The sequence below is a fragment of the Phalacrocorax carbo genome, chromosome 2 (assembly GCF_963921805.1).
Source record: "Phalacrocorax carbo chromosome 2, bPhaCar2.1, whole genome shotgun sequence".
In the NCBI taxonomy this organism is placed as follows: domain Eukaryota; kingdom Metazoa; phylum Chordata; class Aves; order Suliformes; family Phalacrocoracidae; genus Phalacrocorax; species Phalacrocorax carbo.
In genome coordinates, this window is record NC_087514.1 from 29,963,511 (window position 1) to 29,983,210 (window position 19,700).

A 19,700-nucleotide genomic window follows, 5' to 3' on the forward strand; every position below is an offset into this window, starting at 1 on the left:
GAGAGTGGTGAAGCACTGGAACAGGCTCCCCAGGGAGATAGTTACAGCACCAAGCCCGATGACTTTCAAGAAGCATTTGGACAATGCCCTCAAACTCATGGTGTGAATTTTGGGGTTGTCCTGTGCAGGGACAGGAGTTGGACTCAGTGATCCTCGTGGGTCCCTTCCAGCTCAGGACATTGTATGGTTCTATGGTAAGTCTAAGGACTTAGTGGCTACACACTGTTTCCTGGACATATGCACTCCTTCCCTGCGACTACGACAGGAGGAACGCATACTCCCAGTACATCAGAAGGGACCTACGCTTCGGCAACACACAGACTTCTTTTTGTAGAGGTAAAGTAAAACTTTCATCTTGCTAATATTGTAGCAGGAACTTTCACCAGAAAAATAAATTAATCTAAGTTAGACATCCAGCATAGAAAATATTTACAGACTTTCCAAACAATAGCTTCTGATTACCCAGAGAGAGTGGACCAAATAATGAAAAAATGGTAGGCAATCAAGTACGGATGATGTTGCCAGTAGAAAATCTTAACAATCTAGAACAAATTGGCTATAAATACCTAGTGTTTGCTTTAATAGAAAAGGATAGTGCCATCTATAGGAGGAAGACAAAGAAAGACATTAATTGCTTAGACTAACAAACCAAGCCTGTGCCAAGTCGGCAGTAAGCATCCACAGCTGAGAGACAATCTAGAGCTTTAATTCTAGCCTCAGATCACAACACTAGTTGAAAGATGGTTTTCTCTACTACAGTCAAGTAACTCTTACTTTTCAATTAATAGAGCATCAAAATGAAGTCTTCAGTATGCTGAAGTCCTGGGGTGCACGACGTGTAGTGTTTCAGAGAGATTCCTTGACTTTTCTGGTTTTGTGCACTACAGAAACACCTGCCATACACAAAACCACTTCTAGTAGCTTTGTGACAGAGGCACCTTACGTCTGTGCCTTTTCTGCTGCAGAAAACAGTATCTGCACACAGAGGGAGGCTCTCCAGGTACCAAGTAAAGATTGTTGAGTGTTTATAGAGCAGGTGAGTTGCTTGCAGGAAGAAAGGAACAAATAGAACGCATGGACTGCACAGTAGTGTTACCTCACTGGTGCCCTCATCTGAGCTCCAGCCCCTGCTGCCCTTCCTCTCTCCCTGTCTTCCCTCCCCCAGGTACAGCTGAATGACAGGGAATGCAGACAGGAAAAGTTACAATGCAGTATCACTGGAATTCCCAAAAAGTCCAAGTTAACTCTACGCACGCACACACACAAGTATATAAACCCTTGTGGGTTTGCGTTTTTTCACACCCCCCCCTTAAGAGCCGTGCTTTCAGTCAGTCCATTGAAACCAATTAACAGATCATATACACGTACAGAAGGCCACTGGGTTTGGATTTTTCCTTGCTTACTAATGCTTACCCACAGGAAAAAACTACTGCAGTCATGAGACAGCTAAAATTATCAAAACAACAAAGCAACTACATTCTTGTGAGGTGCTGTCTTTTTTATTATTTTGTTCACTTACTCACAGATTCACAAAGTTCAGCAGTTGGTAGTGGGTCACCGAGTCATTCATTAGTGCAAATTCATGAAGTTCAACTCTATGACATTTAGCCGCCTTAATGGTCTTTTAGGCAAGCCACGCACACGCGTCAGAGGCCAGGCCACAGGCGTACTTTTTTGTTTTTTAAAGCTTCCTCCATTCCAACCACCATAAGTCATCATTTAAGTGGATTTGCACTTGAAGTTAATTTAATGCTATATTTATGAAAACAGTTTTTGCAGAAGATATTTGGTGCACGAAAAACCCTCAGAGTGGTGGAAGTTTTTGTAACTCCTGCAGAACGTCCACGTAAGGTAGCAGGCTGCTGGGCCCGCTGCACTGCCGGAGTTACCAAAGCTACGTACGGGTTAACAGCTCCACCGCGCAATCAGCTGCGCGCACTGACTGCAAAGCCTCAAGAGAATCCAACATGTGCGAAAATAAAGGTTTGGCAGAATTCAGTGGCTGTATTGGAAAGACGCACGAGCAGATGTAGCTGTTTTTTCTGCATGTACACTTTTAACAGTGCAATATGATATGCTACAGAAGTGTTTTTAATCATATTCTAAGAAATCATTTTCATGTGTGTACAAAATTCTGTATAAGTTAAATGTAGTGGAATTTACAGTTAATATTCAAAGCATAATACAAATGGTAATTTTAAACATGTTTTTACTCTATAGTAAGGAAGCACAGTTTGCTAAAAGTAGCATTTAATTCAATTCATGTGAATAAGGTGGTAATTTTTTTATTTTTTTTAACACATCTTTGCAGTTCAGCAAACGCCCTCAATGCCAATAAAACTGATTTTAAATTATTGTGCACTTAGGACAAACTTGACCTACATAAAAGAATGACAAGTTTAGACATACTTAATTCAGGTACATCTGAATTTCTGCAAGAACTTAAGAGGAATGAGGGTATCTAATACTTAAGAACATTTTTACCTGTGCAAAGGTTACGTAACGTCCATTTTATTTGGGCTTACTAGATCCAGTAACTGAAACCGAACAAGAACATAGAAAGCAGCAAAGTTCACATTACCTTTTGTATACCCTTATAGCTCCGTTTACATTAATATACTCTATGAAGTTGTGAAAAGGACATCAGGGGTTGAAAAGGGAAACAAAAAACAGCAAAGAAACCTGTAAGACACCAGACCACAGAGAGAATGTGTAATATTTTCTCTTTTATTATTATTTTTTCTTTGAAGATTACCTAGCATCCTCATGGTAATAACCCAAGGTAGTATGTAAACAAATTTCAATGCTGCTCAAATGAATTAAAATATTCTGTTCAGCTCCTACAATAAGTCAGAACAGTGGCACCAATTGCTTTCAACATTAAATCACATTCATCTTATTGTACGTGACTCTTGTGCAAGTAGTAAAGGCTTTATTCATGACCTTGGCTACATCAGTAGAGAGGGATATATCAGCTATTTACGTATTTAAAAAATTAAACTGACAGAAAGACACATTCTGTCGTCTCAAAAACCAGCAGCATCTTTCTACATAGTTAGGATACGTTTGGCCTAAGCCTTTAACACCTTTTAGAACAGCCATGCAATAAAACAAACGTGGAGATGTTTCTTAAGAGAGAACACAGAGCAGTTTAAACATTTTTCTGGATAATAAAGCCAAGATAAAGCAAATCCAGGCCCTTTTAAATGGCTGCAACTTCTCATACACTTAAAGCTCTATAAAACTAGAGCCTATTAGTAAATATATTTATATTTTTTATATATATTTTAAATAAGTCTCTCGTCTGCTTTCAAAATTTATGAGGGTTTTTTCTGGTCTTTTGGAAGGGCAATAAATAAAAGTAGAAAAGGCTGAACTGTTTTGCATATCTTTGTGGAAGAACGGAGAACAATTATACTTTTAGAGTTCCAGAAAGATCACTGTACAGAACAAAAAGCTTATATACAATTAAGTGTGCAATTTTAGTTGGCTGGGCCTTTCATTATGCAAGATCTCCTTTTTGACTAGAAGCCACTTCTACTCTTGACCAAATCCCTCTGTTTCTTCAATGGCAAAGAGCAGCTTCTCTTTCAGTTGTTCGTAGCTTTTATATGGTGGCAAATCCAAACGATTAAAACTGAGCAGAAAAAAACACAAACTTTTGTTAAGTTTATCTAAATCCCATACAGAACGCCACACAACTCGACTGCTACAGTAGAAGTTAAAAATGTTCTAACAATTAGAAATAAGGCAATAGCAATTGGTGCAATCTCACTGCCTTGACATTTCTATGAGCAGTAAAAATAGATAAAGTTTGAGAGGAACACCTTAAGAAACGAAAGACTTATCACATCAGATAAAAAACAGAACCACTGAAGACTAAAAGACAGCCCAAGATACAGAGAAATACTCAGAAAAGGAAATATTCACAACAAAGTTTGGTATCATCCTAGTTTGATTCCCCTCCAAATTCCAGCAAGAGCATGAAAAGGCTGAATTTTTCTCCTTCCTGCGCATGCCTGGATATAAGGTTCTGGGTTTTTTTCCCCTCTAAACTTTGCCCTAAAAGGCTTTTGGCTGAAATTCTGTTTCATTCCATGTCTCCCCCAAAATTATCTTAGACCAAGAAGGATGTTTAACTCTTGCAATCATCACTTGAAAAAAAATGCATTGGTGAAAAAAAAAAAAATAATGGTAAAATGGGGAATTCCCCGTTTTTAGCTTAGGAGTATGATGCATATTATTGTCACAGTGACGCCAAAGGCAGGTGTGTCTGTTTTGCACACAGTGTGTACAGGAAACTGATCTGTGTACCTGTTGCACCACTCTGGCACAGGAATGCCAGGCCAACAATAGTCTGACGCCTGGCAGGAAAAAGTATCTGCATTCTTGGCTAAGCATCCTTGTTTTGAATGCTTGCTGAGATTTCTTTCAAGCTACTTTTTCTCACAACTATACATTTATAACGTTACTGTATAATAAGTGTATCTAATATCCAGATATACCTAATACCAACACGACTTTTATTCAGTTGTTTAATATTTTCTGAAATAAAGAATCAGAGAAACATCTCTCAGTTCTATGCAAGAAGTATGATGTCATACTTTTGATAGATCTGATCACTGGCAAACTGTGCAAATTTAAGAACAGGGCAACCAGAAAAGTCTTCAATACAGGCTTGTCAGAGCAATCAAAGCAGCTGAAGACGGAGACAGAGACCTGATCCAAATTAGATTTCATTTGATTTGGTAAATGCAAGACCAGAAGAGAGAACCACTAAAGGTACAGAAAGTTTACACGTAACAACTCACCAAGTGTGACTTCTTGGTAACCAGGTTTCCTTACCAACTTTTTCAATGCAGAATTTCTGAGGACCATTACTTCCTAGAAAAGAAGATTTTTAAAAGTGTAATCTGTTCCTTTGAAGTAGCACATGTGATACGTACGTGACGTAAGACACAAGTCAGATACAGCAGGCAGAGCTCATTGGGTCCTACTCAGTGTTACAGAATACGAACATTCTTCTCATGGAAACGAGCTAATTTCCTAATAATTTATAAATGTATTAATTGGATTTCTGACATAAGAAGCCTTTCTAGATCCAAGCTGAGGCACCTGAAGTTCCTGCTATCTGTACACTTTCAGCGTGGTTGATTTGCAAATGGAACAGTTACAGTATAAAAGTTTGGGTCACCTTTTACTTACCCATAAGTTCAGCAAATCCACCCAGCGGTAATCTGCAAGTGCCAGTGACAAACTGCAGAAGTCGCATGCGAACCTCGTTGTCTGTTTCTTTTACAAACTAGGCACAGAAATTCAAATTACTCAATAAAAATCTTTAATGTAGCTGGAGATAAACAAAACACCCACAACACTGTTTAAAAAGTATAACTCTATTTGAAAGACTCCGCCTTGAAAACAGTTTACCTTTCTTGATTTCAGCAAAATTGGGTGGAGGCAGAAGACAGCAATTTCAGATTATATCTACTGTCCACTGTTACAACATGAAGGCTAGGAACAGCAAATAAGAAGCTTTATCTATTTTATTCTACACTAAAACATAAATCATGACAATGCTTTATATGAAGACTAATGCCATTTTGATGAAACACAGCAACAGCTTAGCCACAGGCTCTGGGTATTTCAAGACGGCAGCGCTCCCTGCATGTGGCAGCCTCAGTGAGAGAAACCACCGTCCAGTACAGCTGCATCAGTGCAAGGAAGTTCACTGGCAAACGGAAGAGGAAGAAAGGAGAGGGGAGATGGAGAGATCTCAGTAGGAGAAGGCGCACTGATACAACTAGAATTTTCACTCAGAAAAACCTGGATAACAAAATGAATTTTTTTTTTCTATAAATGTCGAAATGTTATCCAAGTTACTCCTACATCTGGTTAAGAATCTTTCAGTACCAAGCTTCTTAAAAGAGATCATATCATCAGATCTTATTTATATTGTCAGGATAAGGTAAGTTAGGAAATAATTGATTTGCATCATCTTCTTACAGGAATTTTGTCAAAAGCATCTCTGAAATAGTGATTTATCACAAGACAGGAACTGCCTAGCTGTGACTTCTGTTTAGGGGAGTTCATAGAAACTGAGAGCCTGTATAGCATTTTTGGAGGGTTTTTTTTCTGAAAATATTTCCTAGCCAGCTTCATTAAAATGCGAGTTATAATCAGTCAGTGCCAGACTGGCACAGTTAATATGACATCATAATCATAACAATAATCATCATAATAATAATCATGACATCATAATTGTAAATAATATGTAGCATTTCAGAAGTACTACATTGTCCTCGTTTCAGCGGGGATAGAGTTAATTTTCTTCATAGTAGCTAGTAAGGGGCTGTTTTGGATTTGTGCTGGAAACATTGTTGATAATGCAGAGATGTTTCAGTTGTTGCTAAGTCGTGCTTACACTACCAAGGACTTTTTCAGCTTCCCTTGCTCTGCACAAGAAGCTGGGAGGGGACGCAGCCAGGACAACTGACCCCAAGCGACCAAAGGGATACCCCGTACCACAGGGTGTAATGCTCAGGACATAAAGCTGGGTGAAGAAGGAAGGAAGGGGGGGGACGTTCAGAGTGATGGCGTTTGTCTTCCCAAGTAACCATTATGCATGAAGGAGCCCGGCTTTGCTGGAGATGGCTGAACACCTTCCTGCCAATGGGGAGTAATGAGTGAGTTCCTTGTTTTGCCTTCCTTGCAAGCATGGCTTTTACTTTACCTGTTAAACTGTCTTTATCGCAACCCATGAGTTTCCTCACTTTTCCTTTTCTGATTCTCTCCCCCATCCCACCAGGCTTCCTGGGGCTTGGTTGCTGACTGGGGCTAAACCACAACAGTCCTTTTTGACTCCCAATGTACAGCTCGGTGGGTTTGAGATAACAACAGATTTGATTGGAATGCGCTAGATCAAATTTATAGCTGCTCTTGCTGTTTAGCTATTAATTGTCTGACTTCTGTGCTTGCCAAGGGGCTTGCTTGCTTCTCTGCATATTAGAGTCTAGTGCTCGTTAGTGGCTGCTTTTTGCTTTCGCTGCTCGCTGTACTGCTGTACTGCTTATCACCTTACTCTGCCGTGCCTGGGAACATTCTGATAACAGCACTGGCCAGGCGCCGGGGCTGGCAGGTGGCCAGGGCATCGCTGCTGTTTCTGTGCTGCTCTACTGGACAGGCCGGCACTCCAGTGTGAACTCGAGTCAAAGGGACTGCGACCTGTGGATGAGTCCATGTGGGAGCAAGACACCCCAAGAGTCTGTGGCCGTGGATAAGCCCATGCCAGAGCAGATGTCTCTCAAAGCGCCTGTGCCCGTGGTTATGTCTGCCGCAGCAAGTATACCTCTGAGAGAATTGTGGCCCAGGGATAAGTCTGTGCTGCAGCAGGTGTACCTTGAAGCATCAGTGGCTGTGCATGAGGTCATGCTGGAGCACCTCAAAGTGTGTGGCCATGGATAAGCCCATGACAGGGCATGTACATCCCTGGAGGGACTGCAACCATGGGCAAGGCCATGTTGGAGCAGGTTCACTCCTGAAGGGATTGTGGCTGTGGGTTAAGGCCATGCTGGAGTAGGTAGGTCTCTGAAGATATTGTGGCCCATGGAGAAGGCCATGCTGGAACAGGTGCACCTCAAAGCAACTGTGGCTCTGGATAAGTCTATGCCACAGCAGGTAACACCCCTGGAGAGACTGTGGCTGCTAGATAAGGCTCCACTTGAAGCAGGTACACCCCTAAGGGACTGCAATCTGTGGATAAGTCCAAGCCAGAGCAGGGGCAAGGGGAGGAGTTCATTACAGTATTAAACCCAATGGTCTGGTCCAAAAGGACCAGGGTGGAGCCTGTAATGGAAATACCTTTAAATTGTTGTTACCCAGGAATTTAGCTGCATGTTATGGGAATTACTATAGCAGACACCCCTTGTTGCTAGCCAGACTAGCAGCCAAAGGAGGAGTTTGTTGCAATGTTAAAACCTATAACCTGGCCAAAAGGACCAGGGGTAGAGATTTTAATGGTTCTACCTTTAAATTGTTGTAACCTGTGATTTGAGTTGCATGTTATAGGAATTACTACAGCAGGAACCACCTGAACCAATGGAGCAGAAGCCTTACAAGAAGCAGTGCAAGCACATCAGTGACCTGACCTGAGCTGGTTTTGGTGCCCAGGAACTCCACGCAACACACCACCTCTCCTGTCCTGAGTGACCACCAGAACAGATGGAGCCCAAACTCATGGACTAAATGAAATAAATGGACATTTTGTGGACATTTATGGACATTTTAAGGACATTTTACAGGGGTGGTCCATAGACTAAGAGAATGATATCTGTGTATTATATCAAAGGATGGGAAGGGGATGGTGGTTAATAAGGTTGTATTGGATAGTGTGGGACCTAAGCACGACTTAAATGGTATGGAATAAGGGGTGGATATTGTCATGGTTTGGTACTGGCATAGAATTAATTTTCTTCATAGAGGCTAGTACGGGGCTGTTTTGTATTTGTGCTGGAAACAGTGTTGATAACATGGAGATGTTTTAGTTGATGTTAAGTCATGGTTACACTAGGCGAGAACTTTTTCGGCTTCCCATGCACTGCACAAGAAGCTGGGAAGGGACACAGCCAGGACAGCTGACCCCAAGTGGCCAAAGGGATATCCCATACCATATGATGTCATGCTCAGTATACAAAGCTGGGGGAAGGAGGAGGAAGGGGGGGGAACATGGAACGATCATCTCCAGGTTACCATCCTGGAGATGGCTGAACACCTGCCTGCCAATGGGAAAGAGTGAATGAATTCCTTTTTTTACTTTGCTTGCGTGGCTTTTGCTCTCCCTATTCAACTGTCTTTATCTCAACCCACGAGTTTCCTCACTTGTACTCTCTAATTCTCTCCCCCATCTGACCAGGGGTGAGCGAGCGAGCGGCTGTGTGGGGCTTAGTTGCTGGCTGGGGCCAAACCATGACAGTAATCAATAAGGACAAGATATAGGAAAAGTATTCATGAGCTAGCCATCCAAATGTAATGCAGGTATCTATCTGCCATTTCCCACCCTAAAGTATGATCCCTAAGACCCAGTAATCCTCCTTTCCTTCTCTGAAAAAAAAGGAAGCAGCAGGAACCTTCATTCAGATGGCATCCCTCCACTCCACATCATTTCTGTCACAAAACAAAACAAAGTATAAAGAAGTTGGAAATTTTACTGATCAACATACCTGCCAGAACCATATGATCTGTTTGCTATTCCTTGTATAATGACGATAAACAGTGTTCCTCTGCCAGTCTGCTAAATCAACTTCTTGCATACCACAGAGCATAACCTAAAAAACAGAATGACAATACACATCTCTACATACATAAATTAAGAGTTAATTTTGTATGCTGTATGAGACATGCTAACAAAAATGGAAGTTCTCACTCCCCAAAAAGGACGGGTAATTTTTTCATTTTACTCCAGTTAGATTTTTCCTTTATCTTAAGTTTACAGAACTCCTACAAAATTGTTTATGTATTTAACTGATCTGAAAGCCTGCATGCCAGAAACTTAGTTTCTTCTGACTAATAATTCAATAATAAAAGATATAAAATTTCCTTTTATGGGAAAGGTAATATTAAAGAAGATACTACCTATCCTATTAAAACCTTGCCTCATATTCCCAGATGATGATGATTACATTGCTGCTACTGCTACTACTAGTAAAGATAAAACACACTGCAAAGTGTAAGTCTGCAAAGCATTCATTACAAGAGGCAATGAATGCCGAAAGTGCTAAAGGCAAAACCTCCTAGAAAACTGAACACTAAATAGGATAGATCAAAGTCCCTTCTCAGGAAAAAAAATCCTATTTAACTGAAGCTTTCAGAACACTGCTCATTATATACAGGGAACCTTGGTGGGTCTCACAGAAATAAATAAGCATAGCACTACAAATCTCTTTGTACCTGCTCCAAATCACAACCCCAACAGTGAACACAGGTCCAGCCAATCGTGAAGTAAATATGGTGCATGCAAGCCGTTCCTGTTATCAGCCCTTGGGTTACATATTGAGGAAATTAAGAAGTCTGTGTCAATCCTTGTTGGTTTCTCCAACTTCCTGTCCTTCCGTGAAGGATCTATCCTAGACTATGTATGTGAAACTAAGCAATTGCTATACACCAGAATCAATTTCTGTGCCATCTGTTACAAGGTAATCCTACCCATCTACCACAGAGGGAGAAGTTTGCTATGACTAATAGATCCATCTGTGACCTTGTATTCTGATCCTTTCATAGAAACCTGCAAAACACATTTTAATAACTGAAGATGGAATCTAAAATTCCCAACTGTTGAACACCACAAAACACCAATTGAATAGTTACTGGCTCTTCACCATGATTTACCCCACTGCTCCTGTTAAAGAATTCTCCATGTTCCAGAAGCTATCAAATGAAGGATGCCACAGATGAGAGATTCAGGTTTACCTATTCAGGTTGACCTATCCGTTTAGTCATTCCATAGCATTTTTACCTTTTGCAAAGGTAATATGTGAACAGAAAATCTCACCTCCAGCTCCTTTTCATCAAAATAGTGTAGCCACTGCAGAGGAACAACTTCATTAAAACCATCAAGAAAAGCTTTGGTTTGTTCTCTAACTCCCCGAGAAAATCGCCACTCAGCCATTAGCCTGGGATAGAAAAAAACATACATAAATTAAATCAATTAGCACTCAACATGAAGTTCAAACATGTATGATTTCATGTGTGTTCCCATGAGGAAAAGCTTCCTCCAATTTTACTTTCTTACACTGTATGATTCCATAGGCTATAAGGTCCTACCGCACTAATATTAATCACAAATCTCCAAACTCAGACAATGGTAAAAGAGGAAAGATATACTTAATTATCATTCCAGTTAAAAAAAAATTTATTAACCTTTCACTAATCAAAATTCAGCAGCCTTTTCATGAAAATAATGCTGCTTGGGCATTACGACACTGTTATGGCAAAATTTGCTTCAACTTTAAAAAAATGCATAATCCTAGCATTGCAATGGTAGAAAAGAAAATTTCCACTGATTTTAAAATATTCTGTTCTTGAGCAAAAACTACCATGTAGGCAGAGAATAATAAGAAATACTGTTGCTTATAATACCTATCTATAACTATGGTTGTTCAATACTTCCAGCATAAGACTATTGCCAGCTTCAACACAGAGCAGTCATTTCCTGTTTTGAGCTTCTGATTTATGCAAAGACTTGGAGGAAGAGGTAATGTTTTTTAAGTTTCAACTGAAATGGTAAAGCCACTTCTGAATTAAAAAACAAAAAGGCAATAAATAGAAATACATACCACATCAACTATTTCACTGAGAAATTAAATACTTCTAATTTAAGTGAAAACTATGTGCAGCACTGGACATACACTGTATCACAGAAAAGGGTCTGTGTACAACTGCTTTTGAGATCACTCTGAATAGATGGATCAGAAATACAGGTTCAGAAAAAGAAAGGCAGTGAGAAGAGTAGGAGAAATGCAGGATAGAGAACAAAGAGAAAAAATAGTTGAAGTCACACCACATTATACACCATTCTGAATTTCAGTTTTCACAGTGACAGCAAAGTTTTGAAAAATCTTGAAATCCTGTCAAATACATGTCTTCCCTCCACCTGGATCTGTTACCTGAAGTGACTGAAAATAGGTTTGCTCATTTTCAGTTTCACCTGTTCTCTCATTGTATAGGTATTAACAAGACTGGTACGAGGAGGACTTCATTTTGTTTGTTTGTTTGTGGGTTTTTTTGGGGGTGGGGGGAAGGGAATAGCAGAAATAGGAGAGATCAAAATATACCAAGAGAACATGTGTACCAAGATACCATTTCAATAACAGTCCCAAGAATTACATAGAAGTGGAGGGGGTGGAGAAAAAAACAAATCATATGCCGTGTCAAAAAAAGACTAGAGCAACAGGAGAAACATGGAACACTTCTTTTCAACATCTACAACTTCCTACCCAATATATTCTTCTTTGTTCTCCTCAGTTACCAAGATATTTGAACCTCCTGATTTCAGCTCATGTGAGGTTACTTTTCCTAAGAGCTCCATATCCACACAAAAGTACATTTCCAGGTTACACTCTTCAATGTTATTATCCCTGAATGAAAAGGAAAAAAAATGCAGTGAATTCTATATAAACAAAACAATCCATAAAACACCTCACACACACAAATAAAAATAAATTTAAAACAAAAAAAATCTACAAACCTTATCCAAATTAGGGAGTTGTAAAATTCAGTATCAATAGATTCTAGGTCTTTAATAGTAAGTTTTTTGCTCAGCATTCGTTTGTAGAAAGGCAGAGAAAAACCAGTGTCAATAAATTTCCCATGAAACAATGCCTGTTGAACAGAAGAAAGTCTGTTTAGCTTTTATTGAACTGCTGAATTATTGAAGTATTTCTGGACTTGAATTCTTTTTTTTCCTTTCTCCTTCAAATAATAAAAAGCACCAAGTAGCAGTAGCAGCTTGGTATTTAGAAAGAACAAAATATTACATTAAATGGGAAGAAAAAAAATTATTAATTGACAAAATTTATCCAAGCATATGTTATCATTACAATTTAGAAATTCTTTGAATTAAAAAAACCCTTCTCATAAAAGAATGAAGTCTATGAAAAGAAGAAATTACTAAGTTTCTTCTTTATTATGTGGATAGGTGTATATGCCAAGTGTTATTTGTTCCAACATGATCATAATATTATGATTTGTACTTGAGTACTACTGCCATTTTTTACTACATACATACATCCTGCAAAATCATCCTTTACACAATGCTGCTGCAGCTTATAAAAAACAATTTAAAAATGCAATCACAGACTGCTTTGGAAAGAGCTTTGGGAATCACATGTTTTTATAAGCGAGTAACAGAACTGAGAAATGGATTCTCCCTTCTACTGCAAAAATGAAACTGGAAAAAAGCAAAAGAAAACATGGGCACACTTGTCTCACCACGCGTGCACAAAGGGTGTAAGCTGATTTCTAGTACACACACACACACACACAGAGTGTTAACCTCTAAAGTGACTCAGCGCATCTGAGAGCTAACAGAGCACAGCTATAACTATGGAAACATTTTTTAATCTCACACTTATCAAGTACACTTTCTTCACTAAAATGCCTCTTTAAAAAAATCATGCTAAACATAGGCCACATATGACATTCATTGCTAGTCTTTTCCTTACAGCTGAACTTCTGAGCAGAAGAACCAATGTAACACCCCATTTCCTCTAGAAAAAGGCAAGGCTCCATCTTTTTTCCCCACCTTCTAATTTTCCCCCTAAGGCTGACTCTAGCATGCATTTTTTTCTGCTTTAGAAGAGCTTAAAAAGGTTTTCTCAGAGGCCTTTATTTATTTATTTGTGTATTTATTTTTAAACTAGTCTCTACTTCTCATGTGAAACTGAAAAATTAAATGTCAAGTGCAGCATCCAGCTATACGATTTCCTGCTTTTTGCAAAAGTAAGCTCTTATCTCATTTAATGTCTATGATAATCTTATAGCAAAACATAAAAATTGCCTCAGCCAACCTCATTTAACAGCTCATTTGTTACAGAGTAAGCTGTATATTCTTTATGTTTAACACCATTTCAGTTGAAAACTTCTTTGGTTATTTCAGTACTTAAAACCAAAAGAAGTCTTCATGATCTGAAAATCACAACTATTTTAGAAATGGGAGAAGGACAGAAACTACAACTGCACTCAAAAAGCCTATCTGGACCTCTTAAAATGATCCCCACTTACATTACCACCTGAGCTATTTTAAGCCACTAGAGGGTATCCCAGGAAATACTGCATGGAGCGCCATCCATTACAAACCATTAATATACTCAAACCTTGCAACTGACCACATTAGGCAACATTACACAGGTGTCTCTCTCTCTCTCCCCTCGGCTTAAAGAATTTAAAATAAAAATTAAAAAATACTTCAGGAACGAAAAGTTTGTCTTTTCATTACATTAAACACTTTAAGTTCTCTTCTATGATCTGTACTTCTACGAAGTACTTTTCCTAAAGTTAACATTTCAATTATGGGTTTATCTTATGCACAAGATCAAAAATCAACGACTACAACAAACAGAAGGTGGCTCTAGCACCTAACTGGCGTTATCACGTCTTCCTGCTAAATGGCATTATAGCTTGCTGAGGGTTCTGAAAGAAAGAAAAAAGTTGGCAGCCTACTGAAAGTGTTAACCCAATGAAATAAATTTTCATGACAGCACAGAAATGCGGAACTTAGCCATAAAATCCTCGAAACAGAGATGTTATCATCACCACTGAACATATTTGTTTCTCAAGAAGCATCTGTAAGAAAAGCAAAACCAAGAAAGCCACCAAACCTAACTTATTTTAAGTCTGGAAGTATTTTTCCATTTTTGTTACACTTTGCTTGTATTTATTCTAATTTCATACAAAAAACCTGAACCACAGGAGAAGATGGCAGTCTCTTCAATTAGAAAGTACACTTTTATCTACTTTTTGGTGTCACTATACACCATGTTCAGGGATGTTGCTGAGGGCTACCTGTAGACACCATGATGATTATATGGAAAGGTGACTGTATCACTACATGGAAGGAAAGAAATGTGACAGAGCAGGAGTTCACTACAAAAATTGAGTCAGTGACACCAGAAGAAATGATACAACATGCCTCGTCAGCTTTTCGTTTAAGAGAAACCTGATGGCAGAGAATCAGGTCCCTGCCAGCTTCTGTTCTCCTCAGCATCTGACCTTTGTGTCCAAGCACGTATGTTTATATTAAGGCTCAGTTTACCCCGCAAAACATTTCTAACTTATTTTTTTCAGATACAGTAAGGTATACCAAGTCTAACCAAGGAGCCTTTTTCAGAAAATACTAGCCACATTTTTCAGAGCATCAGTATTCAGACACTCAATCAAACAGTGGGTTTGCATGAAGTACACACATCCAACTGATAAAAATAAAATATTATATTGAATGTCATATTAACTTTTATCACTATCCCAGGAAACTTGAGTGGGTAAGAGACTTAACTCTCAGGGAATATTTTGGCTCAATAACCTTACATGCCTTAATCTTCCATTTCTAAGAGATTAATATAACCTTTAATAACTGTAAAAACAAATACTGTTCAGGAATAAATGTATAGCTAACAGCAAATAATAAAACCTTAAAAATCTAACCTACCATGGCAATAAAGCGCCCAATGAAACAGAAATATGAAAGATGGTCAGGATTGATTGTTGATGCTGGATTTATCTGCAGGCAATAGTTGCTCTTGCCAGCATATTCAAATAGGCAGTACATAGGGTTCAGTACTTCATGGGAAAGCAAGAAAAACCATTCTCTAAGGAAAAAAAAACACGTATACACATAAAAACCATCAAATACAGATGTTTATCACCATTCCCCTTAGGTAACTAGCAAAATGGTCAAAATATATGCAAACTTAGAAAAATAATATAAACAGTGTTGTATTAGAATCACAGAATAATATATGGCATTATATACTTCTTAATTATAAAAAAATTATTATTAAAAACCATCATGTTAGAAAGTCATGGTTTCCAAAGCTTAGAAATGATTGTTAAGATTGTCACCTTGAACACACCCTAACAGCACAAGTTTTAGCTGCATATTAGTAACATTTTTGCCTACATAGTCCTTGCCTCAATCAGTACACCGTATTTATCCTCCTCAGGCCTGCTTTGCTGCATGCAACTCAAATCTTTATCCAAAAAAATTACAGATTATTCCATGGGTCGTGCTTATTATGAACAACCTAGGTAAAAACAAAACAAAACAAAACCAAACCCAAACCACAGCACACCTTATTTGCTTTCCCAACCTGACAGCAGAACACACACTGAGTTCCTGTGGCTTAACAAATTACCATGCATCAGTTAAGCCCACGGGACATGACAATGAGAAAATAAATTTTTGTTGAGGTTTAACTAATACGTGTTATTCACCACTTTCATAATTTCCAACTCAGCTGACCTGAACTAGTAATAGAACCTTGTATTTCAGTGTTAGGACAGCTGATTTTTAGCATAATTGTTACTTTATGGTATTTGCATATAATCAGAAACCTCAGAAGCAGTCATATATACTCAGGAGTTTTTGTATCAGGCCCTAAATGCTTGGAACTGAACTACCAGGCTTAGGAAAAAGCCGCAAAAAAGGCTACAAGTCTATCCTATAACAACTGCAGGGACTGAATTCCAACCTGACTGCCTTTCAGCTGTCACATTTAAGAGGCATCTTTTCTATCCATATATTTACCTGAGATCAGGGAATAGAAGTAAGAGCTTTGCTGGCATGTTTCTCCTAACAGTTCTACAAAACTCAAGTTATGGATCATGATTCACTACAATACACTTCTAACCCAAAGGCCAAGTAGAAAGAGTAAACCGAGAAAGGCAGTCAGGATATGATAACCCTAACCAGGTTCTGTGTACCTTTTAATAAGCATAAGAATGTCGTACAGCATTCTATGCAAGTTTTATACTGAGACAATTACATTAACTCTGCATAGAAGCATCACATTAACAGACATTTAAATTAGATCAAAGCCAGATAACAAGGGCAGAGTCGAAGAAATCAGCCATCAACAGGAAGTCTGCAGAAGCAATGTATTTTTCACATCAACAGCTAGAATTAGCCACAGGACATCATGTCAGATTGGTCCTGCTAAACACAAGGTAACAATCTGGAGGGAACACTTAGTTTAGCCTGCTGAGAGACAGGTGATAAATCAGGTACATCAGCTTTCTATATTTGTGATAATGCAGTATTACATGCATCATGTACACGCAAGTCAGTACATGAACATTTACTCAGTGTTACTTAAGAATTGTCAGCTCAAGTTACAATGAGATCCTTACTGCTTCTCAATTTCCCATACAAAATCTTGGGCAAGACTTATTCCTAAAACTACAAAATTATACTACTCATATATTTGTTATTTATTTATTTATTCTGCTATTCTCTGTGACTAATACTCTTCAGTTAAATTATTTTAACATCACTTCTTTGCAATACCTTGTTTCTCTGGAACAGATTACTTAAACTCTCCTGGTTCCCATCCTATGCCTAGGGCCATCATGATAGGGACACCAACCAAACAAAAACCCTGCAAAGCAAAAACTGGATTCCTCCCCTGCAGCCATCCCCCAAAAGCCTATCAGATATTGTAATTCAGAAGCATAATCACCCACATATCCAAAGAAGCTCAACCTTCAGAGGCAAGCTTCCTCACTTATAAATACTATACATTTTCACTGAACTTCATTTTGACACAGTAAGCTACATAAAACCAGAACAAAAGCAAAACGGAACACCTTTACATTAAAAAAAAAAAAACCCAAACAAGAAAATTTCTATCACCTGTGACTATTTCTAATTCCCTAGATCTGCAGCATTACTGAAATTTTCATCCTAATAGTAACATTTCAGTCAAGTAACTGGTAGCAGTAGTCAGTGCTTGTCTTCTATATGGTCAACAGATGAAACACTTCGTCTGTTTCTTCTGTTACCAAATTTCCCCTCCAAGTTCCACTTCAGATTCTAGAAAAACTTGCAGTCTAGCTGTTTTGCATTCCTGCGCAGCCTACACAGTCTGCGTCTGCTGTTACTTCATGCCTGCACTGCTCTCATCTTGTTTGTGTCCTTCCTGTTCGTATCAGTCCCAATCTGGTGTTCACTTGTTTCTTCCCAAATAAGCACTTTATGTTTTCCACAGTCCCCACTTCCAGGAAAGCGGAACTTTCTGATAGAAAGTTTCTGAAATAATTCAGAATTTAAAAAAATTCCAATTTAAACATTAAACTTTGTCAAAGAAATGAACAACTGAGACCGCACTTTTACTAATGCTAGGTTATAATCTATAACAATAGCCAGTGCTGCCAGTTCCGCTTCCTTAGTACATTAAGGGGAACTCAAAAGGTAACCAGGGTCAGATTGCAAAAGCAAGCAGTTTCTTTGCCAACAGAATGACATTAGAGATCAAGGCTAGAGTGCTATCAAAATAAAAACTATTTTAAACAAATTTTCTTTTACCTTGCCAAGCCACCATAATCCAATCCTTCTTCTCCTCTGAATATAACATATAATCTTCTCCTCAAATCATAGGGTTTTAATGCCATAATCTGCAAAAATACCCCAAAATTGTAATAAGTTATATAAATTATCCCTTGTCAATACAATGGCTCCTTCTTATTCAGATTTTATTTAATTCATACAGAAATGCATATATGTAAAATGTTTACACAGATTTGACAAGCCATTAGACCACCTCATGGAACATACAATCAATGAACTGCATACAAAAATACCAACTCTGACTTAAAATCCTTGAGCAGCAGACTCCTAGCTAGTGGGAGAGCATATCTGGAAAGTATCACTGTATGGTTGCCCTGTTTTTATACTCTTCCTAAGGCATTCATTATCATTAATGTACCTACATTACTGTATCATTACTGTAGCTACAAAGATGGAGACTCCCTTTTTACAAGGAGTCACACTGAGAGGACGAGGGGGAATGGACACAAAATGCTCTTGGGGAGATTCCGATTGGACACCAGAGGGAAATTTTTCACAGTGACAACAGTCAACCATTGGAATAATCTCCCCAGGGGAGTGGTTGACTCGGCCACGTTGGACACTTGAAAGATTTGGCTGGACAGGGTGCTGGGCCATCTTGTCTAGACTGTGCTCTTCCTAGAAAGGTTGGACTAGATGATCCCTGAGGTCCCTTCCAACCTGGGATTCTGTGTGATTCTGCGATTAAAGGAAAACAGGCGAAAAGGCATTTCATCTGGTATATTAGAGACTTTGGTTTTAGGCAAATCACTTTAAAAAGTATTTTAGTCTAATGCAAAATAAGTGTAATATACTTTCATTAATAATATATTTTTTACTTATAGAGAATCCCTCCCAAGACATTTTGATGTGGTGACAGCGGCAAGAATTTTTGTTATTACAGAAAAAGAAGGAAGGAACATATATTGGCTGCAGACTGTAAGAGCTCAAGAACTGTAAGCTTCAATTACACAGATTTAACATTTGAAGGACAAAGCAGGACAACAGTTTTCACTGGAGAAAACAATATTTTGTAACATATATAACCAACACACAAGAAGCAGAAAAGCAAATCCAATGCAGTTAGCTTAACCACATTGCATACCAGATTAACTTATGGAACTCTTTACCACAGGATGCTGTAGATGCAAGAAGTTCACAAGAGGAGCACAGACAAGCTCACAGAAAAGAAGTCCCTTAAGGATTATTAAAATACCCAGAAACCACATCAGGCTCAAGAAGCATTTCAATTGTAAGCAGTTGGGAGCTGAAAGATCATTTGGTAAAAGCATTATATATGTTACTTCTGTTCTTACTGTCTTCCCTAAGAATCCCGCTTTGGTTAATACCAGAGGAGGACTACTGTGCCTGAAGGACCATTAGCCTGAACCGGTTATGGCCATTTTTGTTCTTATGCTTTGTCACGATAAACAAACACAACAATCTTTGCAGGCTTACTTGCTGGAAGGAATCCTCAAACAAAGTCTGTCTGGATACATTGATTTTCACATGACTTGGCAGTGCATTGGACTGTAATCATAAGGCAATAATGTTAAAAGGCAGCACATATAAATGTAAATTCAAATAGTTTCAAAAAGTGAATAATTAC

General features: G+C 38.5%; 1 protein-coding gene across 2 annotated transcripts in view; it reads right to left on the reverse strand.

Moving 5' to 3' along the window:
• Positions 1–2,706: 2,706 nt before the first annotated feature.
• Positions 2,707–19,700, reverse strand: part of WWP1 (WW domain containing E3 ubiquitin protein ligase 1) — a 65,808-nt gene continuing 48,814 nt past the window's right edge. For both annotated transcript variants that reach the window (XM_064442463.1, XM_064442462.1), the window contains exons 15-24: positions 19,550–19,621; positions 18,071–18,159; positions 15,197–15,356; positions 12,239–12,372; positions 11,988–12,128; positions 10,544–10,664; positions 9,216–9,320; positions 5,206–5,302; positions 4,812–4,884; positions 2,707–3,637 (exon numbers count right to left, since the gene is read on the reverse strand). In XM_064442463.1, coding sequence (XP_064298533.1) covers positions 3,538–3,637; positions 4,812–4,884; positions 5,206–5,302; positions 9,216–9,320; positions 10,544–10,664; positions 11,988–12,128; positions 12,239–12,372; positions 15,197–15,356; positions 18,071–18,159; positions 19,550–19,621 — 1,092 coding nt within the window. In that variant the 3' untranslated portion in view covers positions 2,707–3,537. The remainder of the gene's footprint in view (positions 3,638–4,811; positions 4,885–5,205; positions 5,303–9,215; positions 9,321–10,543; positions 10,665–11,987; positions 12,129–12,238; positions 12,373–15,196; positions 15,357–18,070; positions 18,160–19,549; positions 19,622–19,700) is intronic.